This window comes from Littorina saxatilis, linkage group LG5, assembly GCF_037325665.1.
Source record: "Littorina saxatilis isolate snail1 linkage group LG5, US_GU_Lsax_2.0, whole genome shotgun sequence".
Taxonomy (NCBI): domain Eukaryota; kingdom Metazoa; phylum Mollusca; class Gastropoda; order Littorinimorpha; family Littorinidae; genus Littorina; species Littorina saxatilis.
In genome coordinates this window covers 57,744,257-57,770,149 of record NC_090249.1, presented here as the reverse complement: position 1 = coordinate 57,770,149, position 25,893 = coordinate 57,744,257, and the positions used below count along the sequence as shown (strand labels likewise).

At 40.5% G+C, this 25,893-nt stretch overlaps 2 protein-coding genes and 1 long non-coding RNA gene across 3 annotated transcripts in view; 1 reads left to right on the top strand and 2 right to left on the bottom strand.

Moving 5' to 3' along the window:
- The window catches only part of LOC138967531 (tax1-binding protein 3 homolog), a 263,615-nt gene that overhangs the window by 55,847 nt on the left and 181,875 nt on the right, over positions 1 to 25,893 (bottom strand). The window lies entirely within an intron of this gene.
- Positions 27 to 8,450, top strand: LOC138967532 (intraflagellar transport protein 25 homolog). The gene is made up of 4 exons (XM_070340105.1): positions 27 to 199; positions 1,626 to 1,732; positions 4,859 to 4,927; positions 7,709 to 8,450. Exons 1-4 carry the CDS (start codon positions 108 to 110, stop codon positions 7,858 to 7,860), a joined length of 420 nt encoding a protein of 139 aa, XP_070196206.1. The 5' UTR covers positions 27 to 107; the 3' UTR covers positions 7,861 to 8,450.
- LOC138965906 (uncharacterized) lies at positions 19,700 to 23,275 on the bottom strand. Its single transcript, XR_011455558.1, has 4 exons — positions 23,154 to 23,275; positions 21,668 to 22,734; positions 20,441 to 20,528; positions 19,700 to 19,765 (listed from the first exon to the last, which is right to left on the bottom strand). It is a non-coding gene; the product is annotated as an uncharacterized lncRNA (long non-coding RNA).

Sequence of the window (25,893 nt, the reverse complement as noted above, 5' to 3'; positions counted from 1 at the left end):
ATTAGGGTAACAAGTCACAAACGATTTCTCGCGAGAATACCGAACTCTGCGTTCCATAGCAGACATTCTTGGCTAAAGCCGTTTTTCAAGAGTTCTTCAACAAAACAATGTTTGACGTTGCTCTCGCAAGCGGAGGAGCTCAGATCGCTCTCTCTACATCCAGCGATGACAGTCACCCTCCAGAACACATGATTGACGGGTGATTTGCGGTTTTGTTTTCACGTTGGTGCCTCTCTCTCTCTCTCTCTCTCTCTCTCTCTCTCTCTCTCTCTCTCTCTCTCTCTCTCTCTCACTGGTGTTTTACATTCTCTCTCGCTGGTGTTTCACATTCGAACATCGCATTTGCAGCCAGTGCTCACGCACATGTGCTGCTACAACATGTCTCTTATGTAATCTGATGTAATCGAACCAGCCAACTGTAAGATGTTTGTTGGGTACGTTGCGTAGTTTACGTCAATGAAGTATAATCCAGGCACACATGTAGTGATGTACACACCGAAAGTCCATTAATTTGAACATCTAGTTAACAGATGTTTTCTTTTCCTCCTGTAACATGATATACATAGAGAATACTACATGGCTTGCTGTGTCGTACCAGATTTACATGAGTTGTTTTTTTTTAAATATTGAACTGCGAGCGAAAGCGAGCTGTTCACTATTTGAAAAAACGAGTGTAAATCTGATACGATACAGCAAGCCATGTAGTATTCTGTTTATCCTACATACTGTACTTACGTTTATTTTACTGAAAATGTCCTGCAGTCGAGGCAGCTAAATTGAAGACGCTTGTTTTGGAACCTCGATCTCTTCTAAAGCCTCGTGCAATCTATTACGTCAAAGCAAAGAAACGTCACTCTGAAAGTGTGGCGTGACGTGTTAGTTCTAAAAAATCACCGAGGGTAATTAGCGAGCGCAATTGTTTTTTTCCATAATGACTTTGGCATAATAAGCAGTGGAAAAACAGGTCCCTGCCAGACTTGCTTGAAATGACCTCATTTACATGATCTACACACGTGTGATTTGAACGATTATTATCTCACGAGTGTCTCTCTCACGTATGTAGGATAAAGCAATAAACTGAACCAATTAAAAAATAAAACAAGAGAATAATCAAATGATGACACAATAATTAGTAGTAGTAGTAGTGGTTAGGAACTGGATTGGTATCCATAAACCTCATGGCTTTTTTTGTGTCCCATCTCATTATCAAATTTGTTGCAGGTCAATCATATTAACATGCTCAAATAAAGTCGTATTTACTCAATATCAATTATCGTACAAATAAAGTGACTCAGTCGTAAGTTTTTGTATGTCCAGCAGATTTTTGAAAGTGTTGATAGTTTGTGCATTTTTAACAACATCAGACAGTGTGTTCCATGATGGTGCAACTCTGTTAGAAAAGGAATGTTTGCGGATATTAGTTTTACTAAATTCAATAAAGATTTTGTCCGTATTTTTCCCCCGTTACATCAGTGGTAGACTTCTTGAAAAAAATTATCCAAGACAGTTCAAGCTTTACAAAATCCGTGACATTAAGCACACAAGTGTATTGTTTTCAAGGTCTACAGTTAATGAGTTATGTATGGTATCCGGGACACAAACTACATGATTTCTGTTTGTTGCAGTACCGATGAGACGTTTTGGACGACCACTGGGCTGTACCCGCAGGAGGTTATTGTCAGGTTCCAGGCGCTCATGAGTATTAACAGTGTCGAACTGTCAAGCTATGATGGTACGTCCTTTCATGATACTGTGATCAGGCTTTTTGACCATGTACTCCCCTCCCCCTTTTTTTTAAGACATTCAACAATCTAAAAAAATCAGGTGTAAATGGGTGTCACAGGCAGCTGCTCACCATAACGTGGGCTATTTAAGGTGGAGGTTAAGTCAACTAATACGTACGAAAGTCCCAGTTTTCAAATGCTTTGTCTTTGTTCCTTTACCTTGATCTTGATTTTGGTACAGTTCTGTTTCTAAGACTCTGCACTTTCCTTTGATATCAGGCTTATTAAGTATAACGGAATCAAACACGGATAGTTGCTAAGGCCAAAAAAAAAAAAAGGTCTGTTTACGGTAACATAGGGTGAAAAAATAGGGTCGGTAGGTCAGCTTTTTTTTTTGACTCACATGCGAAGCAAAAGTGAGTCTATGTACTCACCCGAGTCGTCCGTCCGGACGTCCGGACGTCCGGACGTCCGTCCGTCCGTCCGTCCGTCCGTCCGTCCGTCCGGAAAACTTTAACGTTGGATATTTCTTGGACACTCCGACACTATTCAGTCTATCAGTACCAAATTTGGCAAGATGGTGTATGATGACAAGGCCCCAAAAAACATACATAGCATCTTGACCTTGCTTCAAGGTCAAGGTCGCAGGGGCCATAAATGTTGCCTAAAAAACAGCTATTTTTCATATTTTTCCCATTTTCTCTGAAGTTTTTGAGATTCAATACCTCACCTATATATGATATATAGGGCAAAGTAAGACCCATCTTTTGATACCAGTTTGGTTTACCTTGCTTCAAGGTCAAGGTCACAGGAGCTCTTCAAAGTTGGATTGTATACATATTTTGAAGTGACCTTGACCCTGAACTATGGAAGATAACTGTTTCAAACTTAAAAATTATGTGGGGCACATGTTATGCTTTCATCATGAGACACATTTGGTCACATATAATCAAGGTCAAGGTCACTTTGACCCTTATGAAATGTGACCAAAATAAGGTAGTGAACCACTAAAAGTGACCATATCTCATGGTAGAAAGAGCCAATAAGCACCATTGTACTTCCTATGTCTTGAATTAACAGCTTTGTGTTGCATGACCTTGGATGACCTTGACCTTGGGTCAAGGTCACATGTATTTTGGTAGGAAAAATGTGTAAAGCATGTGAGTCCTATGGGCTTTGCCCTTCTTGTTTTTTTTTTCCCCATTTTTTTTTCTTTTTTTTTTCTCCCCTCTCTATGATGTTTCACAGTTCATTTCTTCTCATCAATCCCTGTTTTTGCCCAACATAACTATAAACAGTACTTTGAGCTTACCTCCCTTCTGTCGTCTGCTGTTTGAGCGCAAACAGCTCTATTTTGGATGCGTTTTTTTTGTTTTTTTCAGACGATCCAAAAAAAAGATTAGGGTCGGGCCTAAAAACTAGGGTCGGTCGGGTTACCGTAAACAGACCTTTTTTTATATTTAGTCAAGTTTTGACTAAATATTTTAACATCGAGGGGGAATCGAAACGAGGGTCGTGGTGTATGTGCGTGTGTGCGTGTGTGTGTCTGTGTGTGTGTCTGTGTGTGTGTGTGTGTAGAGCGATTCAGACTAAACTACTGGACCGATCTTTATGAAATTTGACATGAGAGTTCCTGGGTATGAAATCCCCGAACGTTTTTTTCATTTTTTTGATAAATGTCTTTGATGACGTCATATCCGGCTTTTCGTGAAAGTTGAGGCGGCACTGTCACGCCCTCATTTTTCAACCAAATTGGTTGAAATTTTGGTCAAGTACTCTTCGACGAAGCCCGGGGTTCGGTATTGCATTTCAGCTTGGTGGCTTAAAAATTAATTAATGACTTTGGTCATTAAAAATCTGAAAATTGTAAAAAAAATTAAAAATTTATAAAACGATCCAAATTTACGTTTATCTTATTCTCCATCATTTGCTGATTCCAAAAACATATCAATATGTTATATTTGGATTAAAAACAAGCTCTGAAAATTAAATATATAAAAATTATTATCAAATTTTTTTTTTCGAAATCAATTTAAAAACACTTTCATCGTATTCCTTGTCGGTTCCTGATTCCAAAAACATATAGATATGATATGTTTGGATTAAAAACACGCTCAGAAAGTTAAAACAAAGAGAGGTACATAAAAGCGTGCTATCCTTCTTAGCGCAACTACTACCCCGCTCTTCTTGTCAATTTCACTGCCTTTGCCATGAGCGGTGGACTGACGATGCTACGAGTATACGGTCTTGCTGAAAAATGGCATTGCGTTCAGTTTCATTCTGTGAGTTCGACAGCTACTTGACTAAATATTGTATTTTCGCCTTACGCGACTTGTTTTTTTTTGGCCTAATGAATGAAGTAATAAGTTTTTGGAACCTGGCAGTGAGGAGGGTATCACCACAACAGTTAGTCTACATCCTAATGAACCCGTGTTCGCATGTTTGGTTTTGAGTATCTGCTAGAGAAAGTAGATATTTAGGAAAATATAAAATGTAAATAGCGGCCATAATTGATATTTTGCTGATATTTACTAGCAGATCATCAAACCAAACATGCGAACTGTGACTTTCGAATGTATTATTGACATAATCTCCACCATGAAGTAGCTCAACATTTTGGGTACGTCGGAAGACAGCACACCCATGAGATGTGGAGTAGCTGTATGTGATGAGGTCTGGTATGCCCTCGGAAACCAAAATGCGTTCAGGCATAAATATTAGCCACATATTTTGAAAAGTTAAAACTTTCTTTGATTAGGCCACACAAATAAAATAGTCTGTTTACGGTAACCCGACCGACCCTATTTTTTTCGCGAGACCCTAGACTTTTTTTTGGCATTTGGGAGGAAAAAAAGAAGACAAAAATCTTTTGGTTTTTTTGCAAAATAACGTAAAAATATTGTTTTTTTGAGAGAAAAAAAAATCCCGACCTACCGACCCTATTTTTTTGGCCTATGTTACCGTAAACAGACCTATTTTTTTTTTGGCCTTATGCGAAGTGTATTGCGTATGTTTGAAACTCAGATGCCCCAATTGTCTGTGTTTAACTCAGAACTTAAAAAATGATGGATGCAGAATTTTGAAATGATTACGTAGTCAATTTTACCTTCACTTTTGTGAATGTTGTGTTTCAGTGCAAAATATTGCCCTGGAGACAAGCGAAAGTGACAGTATTGACTCCTTTGAACCACTGGCAGAGAAAGGTGAGAAACATATTCTGTGGGATGTGACTTCCAACACATACTTGCAGAAATACCAGCTACATGCAATGTGTGAAAGGATTCATCATAGAAGTTTGTGTCGTCAAGTGCATGGTGTGTACACATGTAAATTGATTGTAATCTGTTGGTTTATTTGAATTTTCTGTGGTTATAGTACAATGCTGAAAAAAAACCAGAGCACAAAATTAAACAAGTACCTGCATATATATGCATTACAGATTTATAAAGGAGGAAAAGGAGGTAAAACCCCCTACTTGCATTTCTTTGATTGAATAGTGTCAGGCATGAGCAAGATCGGTCGCCCACTCGCCACAGGCGACCAGAAATGAGTGTGGGCGAGTAGAAAGTCTTATAATTATCGCCCACTTGGCGAGTGAAAATTTTTGGTCTGTAGTATTATCATTTTCCGAGCAACGATTGTCTGTTGTGAAGCACATGGTCGTCTACGACTGCTAAAATTCGATGTGATCGGAGCTCCACTTCGAGCTGATCGGGAAATTCTTTTTAGTGACCATGAACCAATCAGAATGACCAGAACCGTATTTCGGGGTTATCAGGACTTTCCGTAGACGCGATTTTAATCAATCAGAATTGTCGACGCACCACGCGTGTCTCAGCAGCCTAGGCAGATCTAAAGCTGTAAACATGTGGAAAAACTTGGACAACTGCCAGCCCCCAAAAGCCAAACCAGAGCAGGCCTGGGAATGATACACCTTTCGTCGTAAATACGACGAAGTCCTTTTCTAATTGTGTAAGAAAAGAGCCTCCGTGTGCCCTAAAAAATGCTTAAATGCAAAATGTTCCCGTCAGTACTCCCAAACCACTTTTACTCATTCCCAGGCCTGCAGAGGGAATGGAGTCCGAGAGACTGAAACAGTATGACTCCGGACAAAGGAAGCGTTCCTTCCAGGCAGACTGGACAAAATCTGACTCTGGTGAGCAGAGAGACTGGCTATAAACTATGATCGGGAAAAAAACACGTCATGTTGTGTACTTCTAGAAAGGGGCCATTCGTTGTTGGTACGGACAAATTTAAGCTAGAAAACATATGTGCTCACGAAACATCAAAGCCTCACCAGAGGATGAAATGGACGCATCATCACGCATCATCACGCATCATCTCCCTCTGAAACTTGGCCTTGAGAAAGATGATGATTCCGATTCGTATTTGTGAATCCAAACATTTCCTTGCAAAATGATCTTCCTGTGATTTTGGTTTAATGATCTGTTGTGTAAAGTTTGTTTTCCTCTTCTTGACTACTTCTGTGCCCAAATGCGCGCTGCTAGCAACCTGATCCATGGGTTACTTCTGTGCCCCAATGCGCACTGCTAGCAACCTGATCCATGGGTTACATCTGTGCCCCAATGCGCACTGCTAGCAACCTGATCCATGGGTTACATCTGTGCCCCAATGCGCACTGCTAGCAACCTGATCCATGGGTTACATCTGTGCCCCAATGCGCACTGCTAGCAACCTGATCCATGGGTTACATCTGTGCCCCAATGCGCACTGCTAGCAACCTGATCCATGGGTTACATCTGTGCCCCAATGCGCACTGCTAGCAACCTGATCCATGGGTTACATCTGTGCCCCAATGCGCACTGCTAGCAACCTGATCCATGGGTTACATCTGTGCCCCAATGCGCACTGCTAGCAACCTGATCCATGGGTTACTTCTGTGCCCAAATGCGCGCTGCTAGCAACCTAATCCATGGGTTACATCTGTGCCCCAATGCGCACTGCTAGCAACCTGATCCATGGGTTACATCTGTGCCCCAATGCGCACTGCTAGCAACCTGATCCATGGGTTACTTCTGTGCCCAAATGCGCGCTGCTAGCAACCTAATCCATGGGTTACATCTGTGCCCCAATGCGCACTGCTAGCAACCTGATCCATGGGTTACTTCTGTGCCCAAATGCGCACTGCTAGCAACCTAGTCCATGGGTTACATCTAATATGGTTGAATGAAACTTTGCTGCCAAAAAAAAAAATCATTTTGTTCTTTGGTAACTCATTTTTGTGGGCGAGTGAATATTTTTGTGGGCTAGTCAATTTTGAAATTCACTAGCCCACAAGGCGAGTGAAAATTTTGGAACTTGCTCATGCCTGAGTGTAAGATCATGGAAAGGTCAAGCATAGGTTCTAAAGCTTAAAGCTTATTATGTAGTGAATGGTGTATGAAGTATGACATTTCTTTATACTGTACTTAACTTTAAGAAACCAATGGTAATGTCCCTCTAAGAGATCCACCATGTTTGAATAATGCCAATAGTACATGATGTACATGTTTATGCACTGATACAAGGTAAGCTCCCAATTCTACACTTTAAATAACGAAATTTTCTCATATAATGATACAGTAGAATCCGCTTAATAAGGCCATGTTTAATAAAGCCACCCGCTTTTTGAGGCCAATTTCTGACTGCACGGATTTTTCCTTATGTTTTATGCTTATGCTTTTATTAAATCCACCCGCTTAATATAGCCACTTTTGTCCTGCACCAAGGTGACCTTATTAAGCGGAGTCTACTGTATAATATTATGCATTGCTTGAGAAACCATGCAATGGTTAATTAATTGATGTATGCTTTTATTTTTTTAATCCTTGTCTTTTGTGTGTCTGTTCTGAAAGCAATGAGATGTGATGTTCGATATGCATGTTCATGTATTCATTTATACATTATGTTCTTTTCTTATCTTGTCTTGTCTTATCTGATGAAGTAGTCAACCCTAATTATAATGTTTGATGAATGAATTTCAGAGGTGGAGCGCACCGACCATCAACTGCAGACAGTAGAGGTCAGCGTGGGGGAGAGAAGAGCTCAGTGTCTGCGCATTATCATCAACTCTGGTTACGATCATTTCGTCGCCGTCCACAGGTTGAAGGTCAACGGAAAAGCGCTGCATGGATAGCTTATCTTTGTCTCTTGTTTTTATGTGCATATGCAGGTAGAACTTTTTATTATTATCTGTGTTTTGTTTTGTTACTTGGTGCAGTGTTGTTTTGTCTTTTCAAAATTATTTCTGCAGTTCAGTCTGCTATTCCGTCCCAAAATATATCTGTGATATTTTTGACTGATATTTTAATACTTGCATGCTCACAAAGAAAATAGAAGGGAAGTGGAACGCTTGCGCACATTGAATTTCAACTTAGTTAAGCAGCAGGATATTGTCAAATGAATTCACTGAAGGAGTTCCTGTTAAGCTGCACTCTATATCATTATCAGTACAGTACGTTTACTTGTTATTTAACTACTCTTGGAAAAGGTTTTGAATTTTTATGTTAACACAAATTGTGGTATACATCTTGTATCTTTGTCAAGCTGAAGATTGTTAAACATTCCACACAATCATAAGTTATATTTTTGTCGCTAGAGATTTGTTGTTGTTGTAAGTCACATTAGCTTTTTGTGTCAGAGTTGTGATGATCATTCTTGCAGCAAGTTTTTGATTTTGTCAGTCTGTGTATTTCAAGCTGAATAATAACACATGTATGTACAAGAGTTTGTATAAATTTGTCTGTGAGTGTGTGTGTGTGTGTGTGTGTGTGTGTGTGTGTGTGTGTGTGTGTGTGTGTGTGTGTGTGTGCCTGCATGTGTGCCTGTGTTTTAATACAAACAAATTACATGTACATATGTATTTATGTGTGTGTGTGTGTGTGTGTGTCAGTCGGTGTGGGTGTGTACATGTATGTCTGTGTGGGTGCATAGATAAGTGTGTGTGTGTGCTCAATTCAATTCAGTTCAATTCAAGACAACTTTATTTTCTGAATGTGGCAACTTTATTCTCTTTCTCTCTCTCTCTTTCTTTCACTCTCTCTCACTGCTCTAGGAACCCAAGTAAAATAGATGAAAAAGGACCGATGTACTGTAAAGTTATAAATTCACAAAGATGAAATTGTAAAGACTGAATAAAAAACAAACACACAATTACATAAATATTATTAAAAGTATTTATATTAGGCCATATATTTTCTTTTGGTTCCTAAATGAAACTGTAAAAAGAGTTGAAAAAATCAGTTTTAACCCATTTAAGCCTGGCGTCCTTTAAAAAGGACGCTTACATTTTCCCCACCTGATTTACAACACAGACTCTGAGAAAGGTCTAAGTCACTGATTGGTGTTAGGGAGGTAACAACGTTTCAGAAGCTGAGTTGGAGAAAGTTATCTCTCTTGGCAGTAAAGTGTCATGGTGGACATCATTCAAAATCCACATGCTGAGCAGATCAAGATGAGTTCCAAAAGAAGGTAAGGCTATATTTGTGTAATTATCAACATTTTTAATATCATTACTGAAGGTAATTTGAAGACAAAGGCATAATCTAGAAACATATTTTTCTTTTTGTGAATATAGTCCATAGTTTGTGTTATAGGCAGTTTCGATCTGGTGTCCTTTAAAAAGGACGCTAGGGCTAAATGGCCAGAGGTTTTTTCATGTACGGGTTGGGTTTGTTTCAGATTCACTGTGAACGAGGTAATAGATATGCTTGAAGATGATGACTTATTTCAAAGAGCTGACATCTTTCTCGACCCTCCTGAAGTTGATGAGTTGACTGATGAAGATAGTGGTGAAGAAGATGGGGAGTGTGCTGTCCACAACTTGTCCGGACGACAACTAACTGCCAGTGCCACAGCTACTATTGTGGGACTCAGTGGCAGAACTACATTGGGAGAGGAGAACAGTGGTGGTGATGGATATGGCCAAAATCAGGCCATTGATTACCATGCTCAATGAGAGATGCCTCATGTACTTCAAAAAAATCATGAAGCAACAACATTTGAGTATCGACGAGAGCATGATCCCATACTATGGGGGACACGGTGCAAAGCAATTCATTAGAGGGAAGCCTATACGCTTCGGATACAAGATGTGGGTGCTGGCCACACCCCTTGGGTACTGCGTCCAGTTTGAACCCTACCAAGGAGCAAATGGCAGGCAAGCTAATGCAGATGCGTATCCAGGCATTGGAATGGGTGGAGCCGTGGTGGTTGACCTCATCTCTGAGCTGGAGGAAGAGGAGCCGGAAGATTGTTACCATCTGACCTTTGATAACCTGTTTACAAGTCTGAAGCTTGTTGACGTCCTCACGAGCAAGAAGATTGGATGTACAGGAACAGTTCGTGCCAACAGGACCGAGCAGTGCCCACTGAAGTCAATCAATGAAATGAAGAATACCAAGAGAGGCACTTACGACTTTCAACAGGCCGAAAACACAGGAGAGATAGTGGTTCGATGGAACGACAACAACATCGTCAACGCTGTCTCCAATGCAGCAGGAGTCAACCCTCTGCAGTCAGCCTCCCGGTGCTCCAAGGCAGAGAAAAAAACGAGTCAAGATCTCGCAGCCCTTCCTGATCAAACACTATAACAAGACAATGGGCGGGTGCGACAGAATGGACCAGAACATTGCCAAATACCGAGTCTCCATACGATCCAAGAAATGGTGGTGGGCCATTTTCAGCTTCTGTCTTGACCTGTGTGTGCAGCAAACATGGCACATGTACAGGGCAACACCTGCCTCAGAGTACATTCCCATGGATCTTCTGGCAGTTCGGCGTGCCATCGCGGACATCTACCTCAAGAGGTCACACACTGCTGCCCGCCTGGAGCTCCCTAACCATCCTGTCGGACGTGTGGCAAAGCTGGACAGAAGAGTTCCACCAGCAATCAGATGTGATGGGTGGGATCACCTGGTGGAGCACATCTCCAAGCAGAGAAGATGCGCACAATGTGGCAAAAAGGTCAAACAAATCTGCCTGAAGTGCAATGTCCCTCTGCACCGAAAGTACTGTTTTGTGGCATTTCATACTCCTGTGTAATCGGTAACTGACCACTTGACCACTCACAATGAAAGTGAAAAGCTCTGACAAGCTGTACAAAAATCGTTGAAAGCAATTTTGTTTGCACAGATTATTCACATTGGCAGGGTAACAGGAGAGTGACTTGCACCATGTTCAGAGGTTGTTTTTGTTTTTTTGTTTGTTTATTTTTTTAGAATAATGGACAGTTAATCCGTTACTTTGTATTGTTTATAAACCGAAAGTTAAAAACTTTTTTGAAAACAAGTGTTTGTGTTAATAAATTTCATTGAAAACTTTTAGAAACTTGTTCCTTTCACTATTGTATATGTTTGATAAACCTCTACCCTCTCGATCCTAGCGTCCTTTTTAAAGGACGCTTGAAAAAAATGCTGTAGACACAAGAAAAAGTAAAAAAATCAGAAAAGAAATACATATTGTGTCTTAGAATTTTATTTGCTATTAAAAAACGCAAACAAAAAAACAAAAAAAAATTTTGGCAAAAAGGGGTTAAGTTAAAATTGATTATAAAATGTACACAAACTAAAAATAAACTCATATTTTATTTATGCTTCATATGACTTTTGAATGAATTTAGTATTGTGGCAACATTTGATTATTAATCCAAAAAAATAATGTGTCACAACACACACACACACACACACACACACACACACACACAGGGAGTCACGTTCAGGTGGAAAAAATAGCAATCTGGCAGTTTCAAGGATGATATGTTTGTTAATGAAGTAAGGGGAATGACTTTCGTAAAATAAGTGTAAATCAATGATAGCAATGTTATCTGGGCACCCCTCGTCGATCAACGTCAAACTGACAAAGGGAAAAACGAGAATTACTATTTGATTGTGCAAGTACAGAAAATAGTCTTTCGCTTTTCATTACATATATAGCCTTTGCCATTAAAAACTCGACAAACGATCGACGGAGGTTTTTATGTTACTGGTTATAGCAAGCACCTGTGGTTTAGACTTCGTCAAAAACAAAAACAAAACTGCACGGAAAATTCATGCAAGAAGACACATAAAACACGTGGCGTTTCATTGAGTACAAAATTGAAACGAAAAAGCTGGAGTTATGAATGGGTTATATTGTCGAGAACTGCACGTGTTTTCCATTATCGGTACTTACAGCTTCAAATCAACACAAGTTGTGGCCGAAGCAACCGACAGTGGTATTGACAGTAATAAAGGTCACGGGTTTTGAGTGAATGAAACGTTTTACTGAATTAAACGCCACGTGTTATACGCGTCTTCTGACATGAGTTTTCCGTGCACTTTTTTGTTTTTGACGATGTCTAAACCACAGGTGCTTGCTATAGTATAACAAGTAACATAAAAACCGCCGTAGATCGTTTGTCGCGTTTTTAATGGCAAAGGCTATATATCAGAAATATCTCTGTGTTGATAATTTTCCATTTCGCGGCCAGAAGCGAAATTCTAATTCTCAATAATTATTGGACAAGGTGTATATTCCATCAAGGCTCGTTTAAGTTAATCAAAACTGAGACTGCAATTATTTATTTTTATCAGCGGAGACACACTTATAATTGTGCTAAGATGTTAGCCCCCTCTCTTAAATCTATTTCCGTGTCACACACAAGTGTTTAAATTTCCTTCAAACCCAAAGTATTGCTTTAGGGGCATAATCCTTCTCACCGTCTCAGCTACGGGATAAGACAATCACTCCAGTTGGTCACATGCCAAAATGAACAGCCCGGGTGCTCTCGTTCCTCAATAGGGCCAGCGGATGTTGGTGGAAAAATTGCCAAAACCCCAATAATCAATATGATTGGAACACGAAATTTTGAAAGCTTGACCGGCTTACCATCGATCTCGAAAGTTACGCTTAGCTTATGACATGTGACATGAACTGGGGCTCCTATTGGCTCTCCCTTATCAGACATCTGGGTTTCTAATTGGTTCTTAACTATCTCTCCCCTCCCCACCCCTCCCCCCATGCAAAAAATATCAATTGTCCTGTGTCATCATTAAAGCTTTTTTAGGAATCGCAAAAGGGTTGAGGTTTTTTTTCTAATCATTTTTAGATAAAAACTTTAACCTCCACAGCAAAGCGACGAAGACTCCGATTTCTGTATGTTTCAAATCATACTTTTAAACATTAATAGTCAAACTCTCTGCTTATTGCACTTATAATGACTGTACTCAACCCAATTAAGAATATGACGGTGAAGTGATATGAAAAGAAGCCTGGAAAGGAAGACACGTATCTTGAGTATAAAAACAAACAAACAACACCACCACACAGAAGCAGAACCAATAACAAGTGGAAGCCCTTTTTGAGCACTACGTGTTCTGGACTTGTGATCCTAAGGTCACAGGTTCGAATTTGGGCCGGGATGGACAAGGGTCAACTTTATGTGCAGACTCAGATACGGAAGCCATATCCCATCCCCGTGTCACCACAATGGCACGTAAAAGACCTCGGTCATTCTGCCATGAGTACAGATGGCTAATACCACCTAAACACGCATACACTTGTGTATCTCATCAAAAGCCGTGAGATGGTATTGGCCTAAAAATTAAAATTAAAAAAGCTACTTCTTCATCTAGTTTTACTCGTATATTTTGTATGAGCAAATGAACACATATGTTTAGTTCATCCCTGACTTATGACATATAATACATTTTGAGTAAAATTCACAGGTATCTGAAAGAAAGCACCATTGAAAATAGCACAACCAGAAGCTACCTAAAGCACTCAGTGACGACGTTCAGAACCGCGCAGTCACACGACACCGGCTTGTGGGAGCATTAAGGCTCACAAGAAATATCTCCGACTCACCACAAGCACAAGAAATATCTCCGACTCACCACCTCCCATCCAAATGGATTAGACTTCTTGAGCTGTTCAGTGTCAACATTTTGCTCCCACAGGGAAAATATTTCAACTAAAATAAAAATGTTCTCTGTCTCAAAGCGTACATATATACAGTTTGTTTAATTGTTGTTTAGGCCACACACAAAAACTTTTGGTTTAGGGTAACTCGCGACCGACCCTATTCAAGTTTTTCCTACCGACCCTAACACTTTTTTTTAATTTAAAAAAAAAACAAAAAAACTTTTGGCACATTTTGCTAACCATACCGAAACTAAGGTAAGTAACCTCTTTTAAAGGCACAGAAAGCCTCCCGTAAACCATCACATATACTGTCAGGCTTTTACACACAGTACAAACACCCTTTCATTTGAACACTCACCGCTTGAGAACATCCTAGGTGCCCTCCGTAAAGAGCGAGCAATTTTCAAAGAATTTATTTTTGCGTGGTTTATCTTACCCCTGAGCCATCGTGAACCCGTGTGATCCATTTTCCCTTTTTCACAATGCAGTCGTCAGTTTGTAATTTGAATGCGGCTCTCTGTGAGCTTATCTGCAATAGCCCGTTATGTACCTCTGACTATGCACGAAACAAACGGATGTGCAAGGGCGGATCGATTCACTTTGGAGGGGGGGTTACAAAATGACTGCGAAGATACAAGTTGACGGCGCCGAAGGCGCCTAAGCCTCTAGGGGGGTCCGGGGGCATGCCCCCCCTGAAATTTTTTTTTATCCAAAGAAGCAAAATAGAGCTATATGGTGCATCCTGAGCCAATAAATTACCTCTTTTTTGGGGGGGTGGGGGGGGGGGGTTACGTAACCCGTGTAACCCCCCCCCCCCAGATCCGCCCTTGGATGTGGTTCACAATAACTCAAGCGATGGCTTTTGACCGTTCAGAGGAACTGGCAATGCCTATAAACCTTCGTCTGCTACGAGAACCGGGGGCCCGGGTAGCTCAGGTGGTAGAGCACTGGACATGTGATCGAGAGGTCGCTGGTTCGAATCCGGGCCGGGACGGACACGGTTCAACTTAATGTATCCATCTCCCACCCCCGTGTCACCACAATGGCACGTAAAAGATCTTGGTCATTCTACCATAAGTGCAGATGGCTGATACCACCTAAACACGCATACCATCAAAAAGCCGTGAGGGCGTAAAACTCGAATCGTATAAACCAATTCATGTCCAATATAGGCAATTAAGACCTGACGGACAATAAGCCCCTTAAAATAAAATGTACTGAACCACGACCTTGCGTGACCCTGCTTCCGGGCTTGTCTTTTTTCAAACTTTCAAAACTTCGAATTGTACTGGTCTTGTCTTGATGAAAAAAGAATTCTTTTATGATTTAAGAATGTTTGTGTAACAAGCTGTCAATTTATTATTTGGATTTTAAAAGTTAGGTCTAGCGCCAAAACGCAACACGGTCCGATTGTGATGGAGACAATCCAAAAAATTAATTCTTTGAAAATTGCTCGCTCTTTACGTATGGCACCAAGGATGTTCCCGTTCGGTGAGCGTTCAAATGGAAGGGTGTTTGTACCGTGTGTAAAAGCCTGACAGTATCTGTGCCTTTAAACTCGACTAAACCTTTAAAACAATTTTTGATTTTTTTTAAAGCCGACGTACCGACCTTATCTGTTTTGGTCACGTTACCCTAAACCAATTTTTTTAAAGTTTTTTTGGGGGGGCCTTAACAAGAAGCATTAAGTGTAACACACATTCAGATTATCTCCCTTGTCATGCGCACTGACGAATTCCTTCACACACTCAACCTTGCCATTGAACAGTAGTGGTACAATCTAACAAAACTTCACAGAAAAAGTGACCCCTTGGCGAAACAAAACTTTAAAAACAACTTTCAAGCGTAAACACAAATGGATATATTGTAAGACCTCGGTCTCCATCCCCTAAAGATTGATATTTTAAATATTTGAATTGCAACTGAAAGGACCTCTGGATGTACTAAAAGAACTCCTGACTCTTTGTGCTCAAAATATGAGCGGCACTGGCAGCTTTGGTATTCAAAGGAAAAAGAAATGGCTACACCTTGCTGCTTTTTTCAAAACGTGAAAAGAAGATTATTTGACTACGTATTGATACACCTTGCAGGCGTTTTCAGTTTTGATTGGTTTTTTTACAAAGTCACTTTGATTTTTGCGTTGAAACACTTCAATACGGTTCATTGTCACTCAGCGACGTCCACGAGCAGACAAACGTGAACTCTGAAGTTGATAACAAGGACTGCATCAGAGACTATGGAGTGTACTCTACAGTCTCTGACTGCATGGCGACTGACGAGAAAGACATGGTTGTGAAACCGGAAGTGTCAGTTGGTACTTCCGGCAGGAGGCCCTTGTATATCTGAAACACATACACACACACACACACCAATCACGTATTAGCGTTGCGATCATTTTCGAGAGTTTTCACTTTTACTACGACGGATATGTGCAATTAATGGAGAACACAAATTTACCTTTCTTCACTCTTGTAAACCAGATGAGAAAACTGTGATATATGATTATCCACTATTTTGTAAATCACATTAGACCCGACTAGGGTAACACCACCATTCTATAAACTATTCTTAAACGGCATTTGGAAAGTTTGAATGAAATGACAAGGGAATTAATGCTTACTTGGGGTGCGAAATCTGTCGTAATGATTTGTTGGCTAAGTTATTTTGAGCTATGAATTCCACACAAGCGATACAGTACGGAAGAAAGATCAGTCGCAGAAGAACATTTTGAAGATTCTGAGGGTTAAAGGATGGCTGGTTGTATTCCTACCCGAAAGTGCAAAGTAAGTCTTATCTCAGTTGCCTGGGAGACAATGAAAGCGAGAGAGAGAGAGAGAGAGAGAGAGAGAGAGAGAGACAGAGAAAGAGTGAGAAAGAGAATGAGAAAGAGAGAATGAGAGAGAGAGAGAGAGAGACAGAGAGAGAGAGAGAGACAGAGAGACAGAGAAAGAGTGAGAAAGAGAATGAGAAAGAGAGAATGAGAGAGAGAGAGAGAGAGAGAGAGAGAGAGAGAGAGAGAGAGAGAGAGAGAGAGAGAGAGAGAGAGAGATGATGATGATGATGGAACTTTATTTTTCAAGGATAGAGGTTTAAGGCGATGCCTTTTCTTACAACCGGTCCTTACTTCTAATACAAATGTCTAATAAATGATAAACAAGTAAAGCAACATGACAAATAAACAAATTAAACGAACGACCCAGCAAACAATCAACAAGTAAGCAAACAAGCAAATAAACACAAACAACAAAATGACAAAGTAAGCAACATACAAATCAAAAGCGAAACATGCAACATGTTAATTGAGGTTAAACATGTAAAGTGATCGACGGTAAAATTCACACAATACCAACGTTTACACTAATGCTTACAATGATTATATGGTGTAAATGATAATGATGAAGATGATGAAGATGATGAAGATGATGAAGATGATGATGATGATGATGATGATGGAAAATCGCAGAGAGAGAGGGAGAGAGAGAGAGAGAGAGCGAGAGAGAGAGCAAGCGAAAGAGAGTGAGAAAAAGAGAGCAAGCGAAAAAGAGAGAGAGAGATGCTGCAACTATTTTTGTTGCTCGATTTTAATGTTTAAGAGTTGTCTTATCTATTTTGTTGACGTAACTACAAAACAGATTTTGGTAAACCTAGATAATCATGAAATAAAGTCCCAAATTAAACATTCGTAATAAAGTAGCCAATCACACAGCAAAACACTCACGGTTATTTTGAATGCCATTTATTATGCTGTTGGGCAATCTCATCCGGTCTCGCACTTCTGAAATCACAACGGTCAGGAAGGAGTGAGCTTTTCCTGCATCAGACGTGAAAATTGTAGTGATAAAATGCGTACCCTAACAAAGATAATGTAAGCAAATTCTTTGCATTGGATGTGCTGCGCGTGACATTTCAAACACTTACATATGATTAAACATCATAATAGTTGAGCAAGAGAGTGAAATAAGACAAATCTGTACACATTATTTTCTTTGTACATTAGGCAATTGTGTTTTCAGATAGACTGGGAATCGAAACGAGGAGATGGTGTAGGCGTGTGTGTGTACGTGTGTGTGTACGTGTGTGTGTGTGTGGTTTTTTTTTTTTTAGAACAATTCCAGGATAAATTCCAGGCAGATTTTTTTTCAAACTGAACATGCACATCCTCTTAGATAACATTCCCACACCTTTTTTTTTTTAATGTTTACATTTATAATTTTCTCGATAAATGTCTTAGATAACTTCGTATTTGGCTTTTGGAAAATTGAATGAGGCCGCCCTTTGGTGGCCCCATTTTGGAATCAAATTGATTGTAATTTTACCAAACAATCTTAGACCCAGTCGGGACTATGGAACTGCATTTTACTAGTCTCGGATCGTAAAAAAATAATTACTGAGTTTAAATTCTAAGAATTCCAATAAAAATTTCAATAACATATCTAAAACAATGACTTCGTTGTATTCTTTATTATTACCATCCATTTAGGTGAGTCATTTATCAAAATGTGCTCAATATTAAAACAAAATCGGTTTATGCAGGGTAGATTGTATGTTCACATGTCGATTTCAAATCTTTCACCAAGTAAATCTTCACGGTTTATTTTATTATTAAACAAAAAACTGATCTCACAAACTGAAGTTTTTTTTCTGTTCTTGAAAACAAAATGTCATTCGTGAAGTTATACATTTATAAATGATGTAATTAACATTGTTTGCAGAAAACTGGAACCGGTTCTGAGAACCGTACATTCTGAAGAACATCGACAATATTCATTGCATGGAATATTCGACATTTAACAATCATATGGGAATGGATTCTGCCTTACAGCTAAAGTTTAAACAGTGGATGGCAGCATCTGCCTGAAAATGCACGACAGAAATGGACGGTTGCGTGTTCGATACCGTAGCTCAGTTTTGGCCTAAACTGAGTCTCGGAAACAAGCCATGATGTCTGAAGATGGAAATTGGTATTCTGATTTCCCGTTTTACAGAATACAGTCTGTTAAGATTTTAGCAGGCATTGATGCACCAAGACCTGTGATTATCCGGCTTTCAAGATTTCAAGGGTAGATAAAACTTAAGTTCAGATTTCAACAACTCTTAAACCTATGTTTTTGTGAACATTGTTCATCAAAGGTTTCATTCTCATGGTCAAAAAGTAAGCATTGACAGTTCAGCCATACGTGATGCAGCCTCATGGTCAAAGAGTAAGCATTGACAGTTCAGCCATACATGATGCAGCCTCATGGTCAAAGAGTAAGCATTGACAGTTCAGCCATACGTGATGTAGCCTTATGGTCAAAGAGTAAGCATTGACAGTTCAGCCATACGTGATGCAGCCTCATGGTCAAAGAGTAAGCATTGACAGTTCAGCCATACGTGATGTAGCCTCATGGTCAAAGAGTAAGCATTGACAGTTCAGCCATACGTGATGTAGCCTCATGGTCAAAGAGTAAGCATTGACAGTTCAGCCATACGTGATGCAGCCTCATGGTCAAAGAGTAAGCATTGACAGTTCAGCCATACGTGATGTAGCCTCATGGTCAAAGAGCAAGCATTGACAGTTTAGCCATACATGATGCAGCCTTATGGTCAAAGAGTAAGCATTGACAGTTCAGCCATACGTGATGCAGCCTCATGGTCAAAGAGTAAGCATTGACAGTTCAGCCATACGTGATGTAGTCGGGACGGTCATTTCGACACTATGCCCATTTCAGGACGCCAAAGTGCCTTTTATTTGTGGTTGACAATATTTAACATTTAAACTTCAAGTCGATTCGATAAAAATAAGATTTTATCCAACTGACAGTCGATCAGTGCTTGCTGATCACCCACGTAAAATAAAGAAACAAAACAAGTAAACAAAGAAAGGATATAAAGGAATTAGTACAATTCTAGGAAGAAAAAAAAGAATTTGTTTTTTTAATTGGACCGACAGTCAATCAGTACTTGCTGATCATCCCATCAAGAATCAAGGAACAAACCAACAAAACAAGCAAACAAAGATTGGATATTATAAAAGGAGTTAGGTAAGGAGAATTCCAGGAAGAAAGAAAAGAAGATTTTTTCTTCAAACTTGCCCCCACGCCGCTTCTCCAGAGCCACCACTTTAATTCTTCCATTGGCAATGGAAGAATTGCGAATGACTGCAGACAAAAAAATTGAAATTTGGAAATATTTAGTAATTATACAAAACGTTTAAAGGAGAGTTATTCCCCCCCCCCCCTATTCCAAAAACATGTTTATAAAAGAAAACTGCATGACGAAGACAGACAAATTATTCCACAAAAAACATATTGAAGAGTAGGCAATTAGGGCACAGACTTTAAAAGGGATACATACATAGACATGCTAATAAATTGACCAGTACAGGACAAAAGAGAGATGTAATACTGGTTGATATTTGTCAGGGTATCTATGAGTGCCTTGATCTGCTTCTTGTGCTGCTAAGATCATTGCCACTCATGTAATTACCCCAGATATAATATTATATATAGAATGCCTTCTGGTGTTAACCATTTTGTAAATCACTATAACTGAACCTGTTCAGGCTATTTCGTTCCGACAAACACACCAAACATGATATACATATATATTGCCTGTTTTCTTTGAAGAGAAGACACTTTATGCTGAATACATTTCTTAACCTGACAATCTGCAAAATTATTCCGGCAAAACATCCTCACACTGCATGGGAAACACCCAAGTTGTGGAGGCTTTGATACGTGTGAGTCGTGGCTTTGGTCTCTTAATGCCTTGTCTGTATGCTCAAAACTTGGACTATTATTTGCTTTAAACGACCCTCGAATTTAGAATCTTACCGATTCCCATCGTGGTATCCGCATACGGTCGATCAGAGTTTCCATGTTGCCCATTTCTCCCTGAGTTGTCCGCCATTTTGCCTTGCACCTATTGTAAACAACAAAATCCGTGGCAAATTGTCATTTAGAAATATTTATTTTAGTAAACCATACTGTGTTATTAAACTATTCATTTTCCGGAGGAAAACGAAGTAAATGAACGCAAGAAAATGTTACATACGAGACAACCACAGTGCTTTTCCAAAAGAATTTGGACTGAGGACGAGAGTTGGTCACAGTTGAAACCGGAAGTACAGAACGACACAAGAGACTAACGATGATGCAAACTATCGCGCACCACATATCATTTCACTGAAGATGACAATAAAAGACCATTTAAACGTATTTGTTATATGGTAAAGGAATAGACAGAGAACAAATGAGTAGAAATAAAGAGTAAATTCTACTAGGAATAATGAGCAGAAATGCAGAATCATTGCTCCGCTGGTTGTGCTAGACTTTTCTGCCAAACATATAGATCAGAATCGTTTACACAGCGTAAGGTACAGAGGTAAGAAATAAAAAGTAGCAGAAACGGACGGGGCGCCAGAAAGATAGAAGTAATAGTTAACTCGACAGAACGGTTTATTTTGATGATTCATATCTCAATGGCGGACTTGTGTCGCCATCTTGGCTTGGTGTCTTTGATGTGTTCACGTGACGCTTTGCAATGGGAAAACACTACAATCTAGTGATACAGGTCAACTCTCTCTACCAACACTAACTTTTTAAAGTACATTAGCATTTATGTATTTGAAGCGTTACGGAATTACACCCCCCAACAAATCTGATAAAAGCGATCTCTTTTCGCTGGAGGCCGAAAGCTTACGTTGATTGTCAAGTGTGACAAAGTGACTTTCGGTTACGGTTCTGATATGAGTAGCCCAAAACAGCCAACTAACAAGCAACAACGAAAAAAGCATTGCGTTCGGAAAATGATATTACTGCAATTAGGGAAGTTGTGAAGACAAAGGAAAGTTTTAGATCATTTTGGCATAGGCTTTGGTTGCCATTTTGAATTACATAAATAACTCAATCACCAATCCGAGCGAGGAACAGGGCAATCACAACCGGTGCTAAAAAATAAATGTCAGTCAGAGAGAGAGAGAGAGAGAGAGAGAGAGAGAGAGAGAGAGAGAGAGAGAGAGAGAGAGAGAGAGAGAGAGAGAGAGAGAGAGAGAGAGTTACCTGTACTGATATTATCGAAGAAAAAGAAGTGCTATTTCCGGAGAAGAAAAGACACCACAGCACTGTTTGGACCATCTTAAAAAGTCGGACACGTTTCTGATATTTTTTTTTCCCATGTACCTTCAGTCTCTTTTTTCTCTCTCCTTTTTCGGGGAGGGAGAGGTCATGCCATTCTCTTTCTAAAACATGTTTGCTGATGAACGTTGTTCTGGATCAGCAACAGGCACACTGCTCAACCTGGATTTGTTGGTCTTTGTTGACGTGTCTTTGCTGTTAAACCCGTACTTCATCACTAATCTCACCATTAAGCTGAAGACTGTTTCGAGAACTTTGGAGTGTTGTCCTTGACAGTTTTCTCATCAGTGAAAATCTCTGAGTGTCTTTGCCCTCCATTTTCTCAAGTTGAAGTTTCCAGATACAAAGCGTCTGCCTGTAGTAGAGTTGTGTCTTCTAGCTTGATTTCAACCTGTTCTTTTCCAGTGAAAAGATAGAAGACTAGTGAAGATAGTCTTGGCTTTGTGAGTTGATTCTCCTAGCTTGATTCCAATCTTTTTTTTTCCAGTGAAAAGAGACTGAGAAGGCTGGAAAAACATATTCTTGCCTTTGTGACTTCCAGGCCCTTGTGATTAACAGTCCACTAGTTGAACTTGTTGAGTTTGATTGAATACCAGCTTATGAAGAATCTGTAGTCAAGGTACTTTAGACACATACTGGAGAGTGCAACTCACACTGCAACCTCCGAGTCCCTTCTCGCAAGGATCCAGTCACAGAGGCAGCCCTATGTGAAAATAGAGAGGAGAAAATATCCCATCACATTCTCCAGTAAGGGCCCTTCTCGCCCAGATAAGCACCCAGATTTGAAACTGAGAACACAAGCATCAAGCAGATACTCTGGGGCATCATTGAAGAATTGACCTGCGCTTTGCTTGTACGTTTCTGGCGTCAGCGGGCCTTCGAATTCGAAGCACAGTTTTCTCGTAAGTGCGACTCTTCCTATGCCTCTTGTCTCCATTTTGTAATGTTGAGGTTTCCAGGTCTGTTGTCGAACGCAGAAAAATGAGAGGATTCTGCAATAGTAGAAGAGTATTCATGTACAGTGTGAAAAAGTATAAGCATTCTTACGAGGAACAAATTCTCATTTCGAATTCTCAGTTCTTGGCTTTTAAGGTTAAAATAGTTAAAATTGACATACTATTTGGTTAAACCATATAACCAGAAAAGTTTCCCTATGAGGTTTAGAGGCCTTTGACGACATAACGCTTGACATTTTCTTCTTCTAATATTTGGTATTCTCTAACTGTCTGTGGAAAAAACCCACGATTCTCTCTTTTTTTTTTTTTTTTTTACAGTATACCACAACAAACAAACAAATAAACTAACAACAAAACGCACAAATAAACAAACAAACAAACAAACAGGAGAAGAAACACGTAGGAGACATCCGACTTTAAAATTGACAGCGACATATATTGCAAAAAGTACGTACACGGACAGATTCGTCACACGGTCTATGTCTAGTCTACTCACAGCAGCAACACACTGGTTCTGGTTGGAACTCAGGAGTAGCTGCTAAAGTCGTCAAACTAACGAACAATGAATCATGTGACAGCCAGGCGATTCTTATCTCGAACAGCGTAGGATTGTCGTTCTACTGAAAAGAGTGGATCGATCGACTATCGATATCGGTGCATATATAAATAAACATGCTGTGATTGATCAATAGTGACAAGTGTGTGTCACAGCTTGAATGTCACACAACTTTATTTTGGCCTAGAGAGAGAGAGAGAGAGAGAGAGAGAGAGAGAGAGAGAGAGAGAGAGAGAGAGAGAGAGAGAGAGAGAGAGAGAGAGAGAGAGAGAGAGAGAGAGAGAGAGAGAGAGAGAGAGAGAGAGAGAGACAGAGAGAAAGAGAGAGACAGAGAGAGAGAGAGAGACAGAGAGAGACAGAGAGAGACAGAGAGAGACAGAGACAGAGAGAGAGAGAGAGCGGGCTGTTTGAACATTATACCACAGTTTCGACAAATCAGTTGTCTAAACGGACAAAATAATACAGCTTAAACAGGCAACCTTTCTAGGTTAGGGTACTCAGGGTGTGCTTGGTGTGGAGTTGACTAGTTTTGATACAGACTGGCAATCACAAGGTAAAAATACTGCTTAGCGGACACTCGATCTCTTTCATTGTACATGTACCTGGATACCTCGTTGACACTGGTTATAAAACCCAAATATGTCGGATACATGGGTCGTGGTCAACAGAAGTTTAGGTTTTCATTGATGCAGACTACTCCACACAAACACAGACACAGACAGAGATACAGATACAGAGAGTCGGACGGACTGACTGACGGACGGACTGACTGACTGACGGACGGACGGACGGACACACACACACACTGACACACACACACACACACACACACACACGCTCTCTCTCTCTCTCTCTCTCTCACACACACACACACGCTCTCACAGACACACAGACACACACAGACACACACACACACACACACACACACACACACAAGAAGGCTAAAGTCGGCCCAGTATGTTTCAAGAGCCAGTACAGTTGATAATGCTGTGAACGAAGAGCTCACAGCTGAGTTCGACACAATAAACTCGGCCCCTTACCAAAACCTAAAAAGAAAAACATCCAAAATATACGAAGCAACGATCCCACTAGCAGACTATGTTCAACCGATATTAAATTTTCAAGAAAGTGGGGGTAAACCCAGGTAGGATGGCCCACATTCCTATTCACCCCTTCCCCTTTTGGTACATGGAATCCCCCATTATCATCCCTGATCATGATCTGGGTGTAACAAAAAAAGATAACCCTGTGCTTGTCTCATCAATAGTAAGAGAAATATTCTCAAACAGTTACAAAGATCACCTACAAATATTTACTGACGGCTCAAAACAAAATGATGACCAAGCTGGCTGTGCTTTTGTCATTCCTGGCCTCAAAATAACCACACAAATTTAAACTCAACAAGGATGTGTCCATTTTCACTGCAAAAATGTACGCCATCTTAAGAGCATGCCACTATGTCACACGCTTTCCTTCTTTGCCACTACTAAAGCAAACGTGTGCAAGATTGTATGTTACACGCTTTGGAGCATGGCAAGAACGGATTCAAACTCGAAATCGTCCCTCCGAAAAGCCCCAAAATGTACACACGACTGTCATTTCTCCTGCTGTTATCGTTTCTTCTCTTTACAAATTCTTCAACGCTGGAATACTGAAAACGGCATCCCAGGTTTGCTTCCATACCAAAAACGCCTCCAGACACGGGAACTTGGGAGCAGAGGCAACAGCTCCGCTTGAACCTCAGAAACCAAATGTGCCTCCAGACACACAGATCCCTTAGACGGCCGAGGCTGTGGCCTCTAAGGTTCTCTTGTACCAAATCGCCTCCTGACTCTGCATCAGATTGCTTGCGCTGGCATCTGCTTACATAGACCCACATTAAGTCACCACCGAGTGGTAGACACAGACGACATTTGGTAGCACTGACTGCCAGCTTCACGGTAATGCGTACCCCTAGCGCGGCTCTGCTTGGGTGGGAATGTTCTGAGCAAAACACTATGTGTTACTCCATACCCCCCGCCCTCCATGGAACTTCTTGACCCCAACAAATTGTTTGCCCAGTCGGTAGAGGCGCTGGCTTTAAAACCGGTTGTTACTATCAGCGTGGGTTCAACCCCCAAGTTCGGCGCGGGATGTGTGTCCCAGAGTCAACTTTGTGCAGACTCTCCTCGGTGTCCGAACACCCCCGTGTGCACGCATGCGCAGGATAAAGATCCCAGGGTCACAGCGAAAGCCTCAGGCCTTGGAAACACGAATACATGCATGCAAAAATATGAAGCCCGGGTGTCCGTTCGGCCAACAGCCAATAAAGTAACCATTTCAGCACTAACCCAAGACGACCCAACCCGGTCCCTAGCCCATTTCAGGTCTCCTCTAGCAGCCGGCAGTCAGCTGTCTAAACCCCCCCCCCCCCCCCCCCGCATTTTTATTTTTTATTTTCATACAAAGCCGGGTTTTCCCGTGTAACATGCCCCTAATGGCCCCAGACGACACTTTCCAATAGTCAAACGATACAACGCAACAGCTACCGTCATGGTTACCTTGACGGCGGCTACATCAATAGTACGGAGAAACGAGATACAGTCAACCGAAACCAAACCGCTGAGACGAAATGGAGTGTACCATTAAAGACTCAGGGT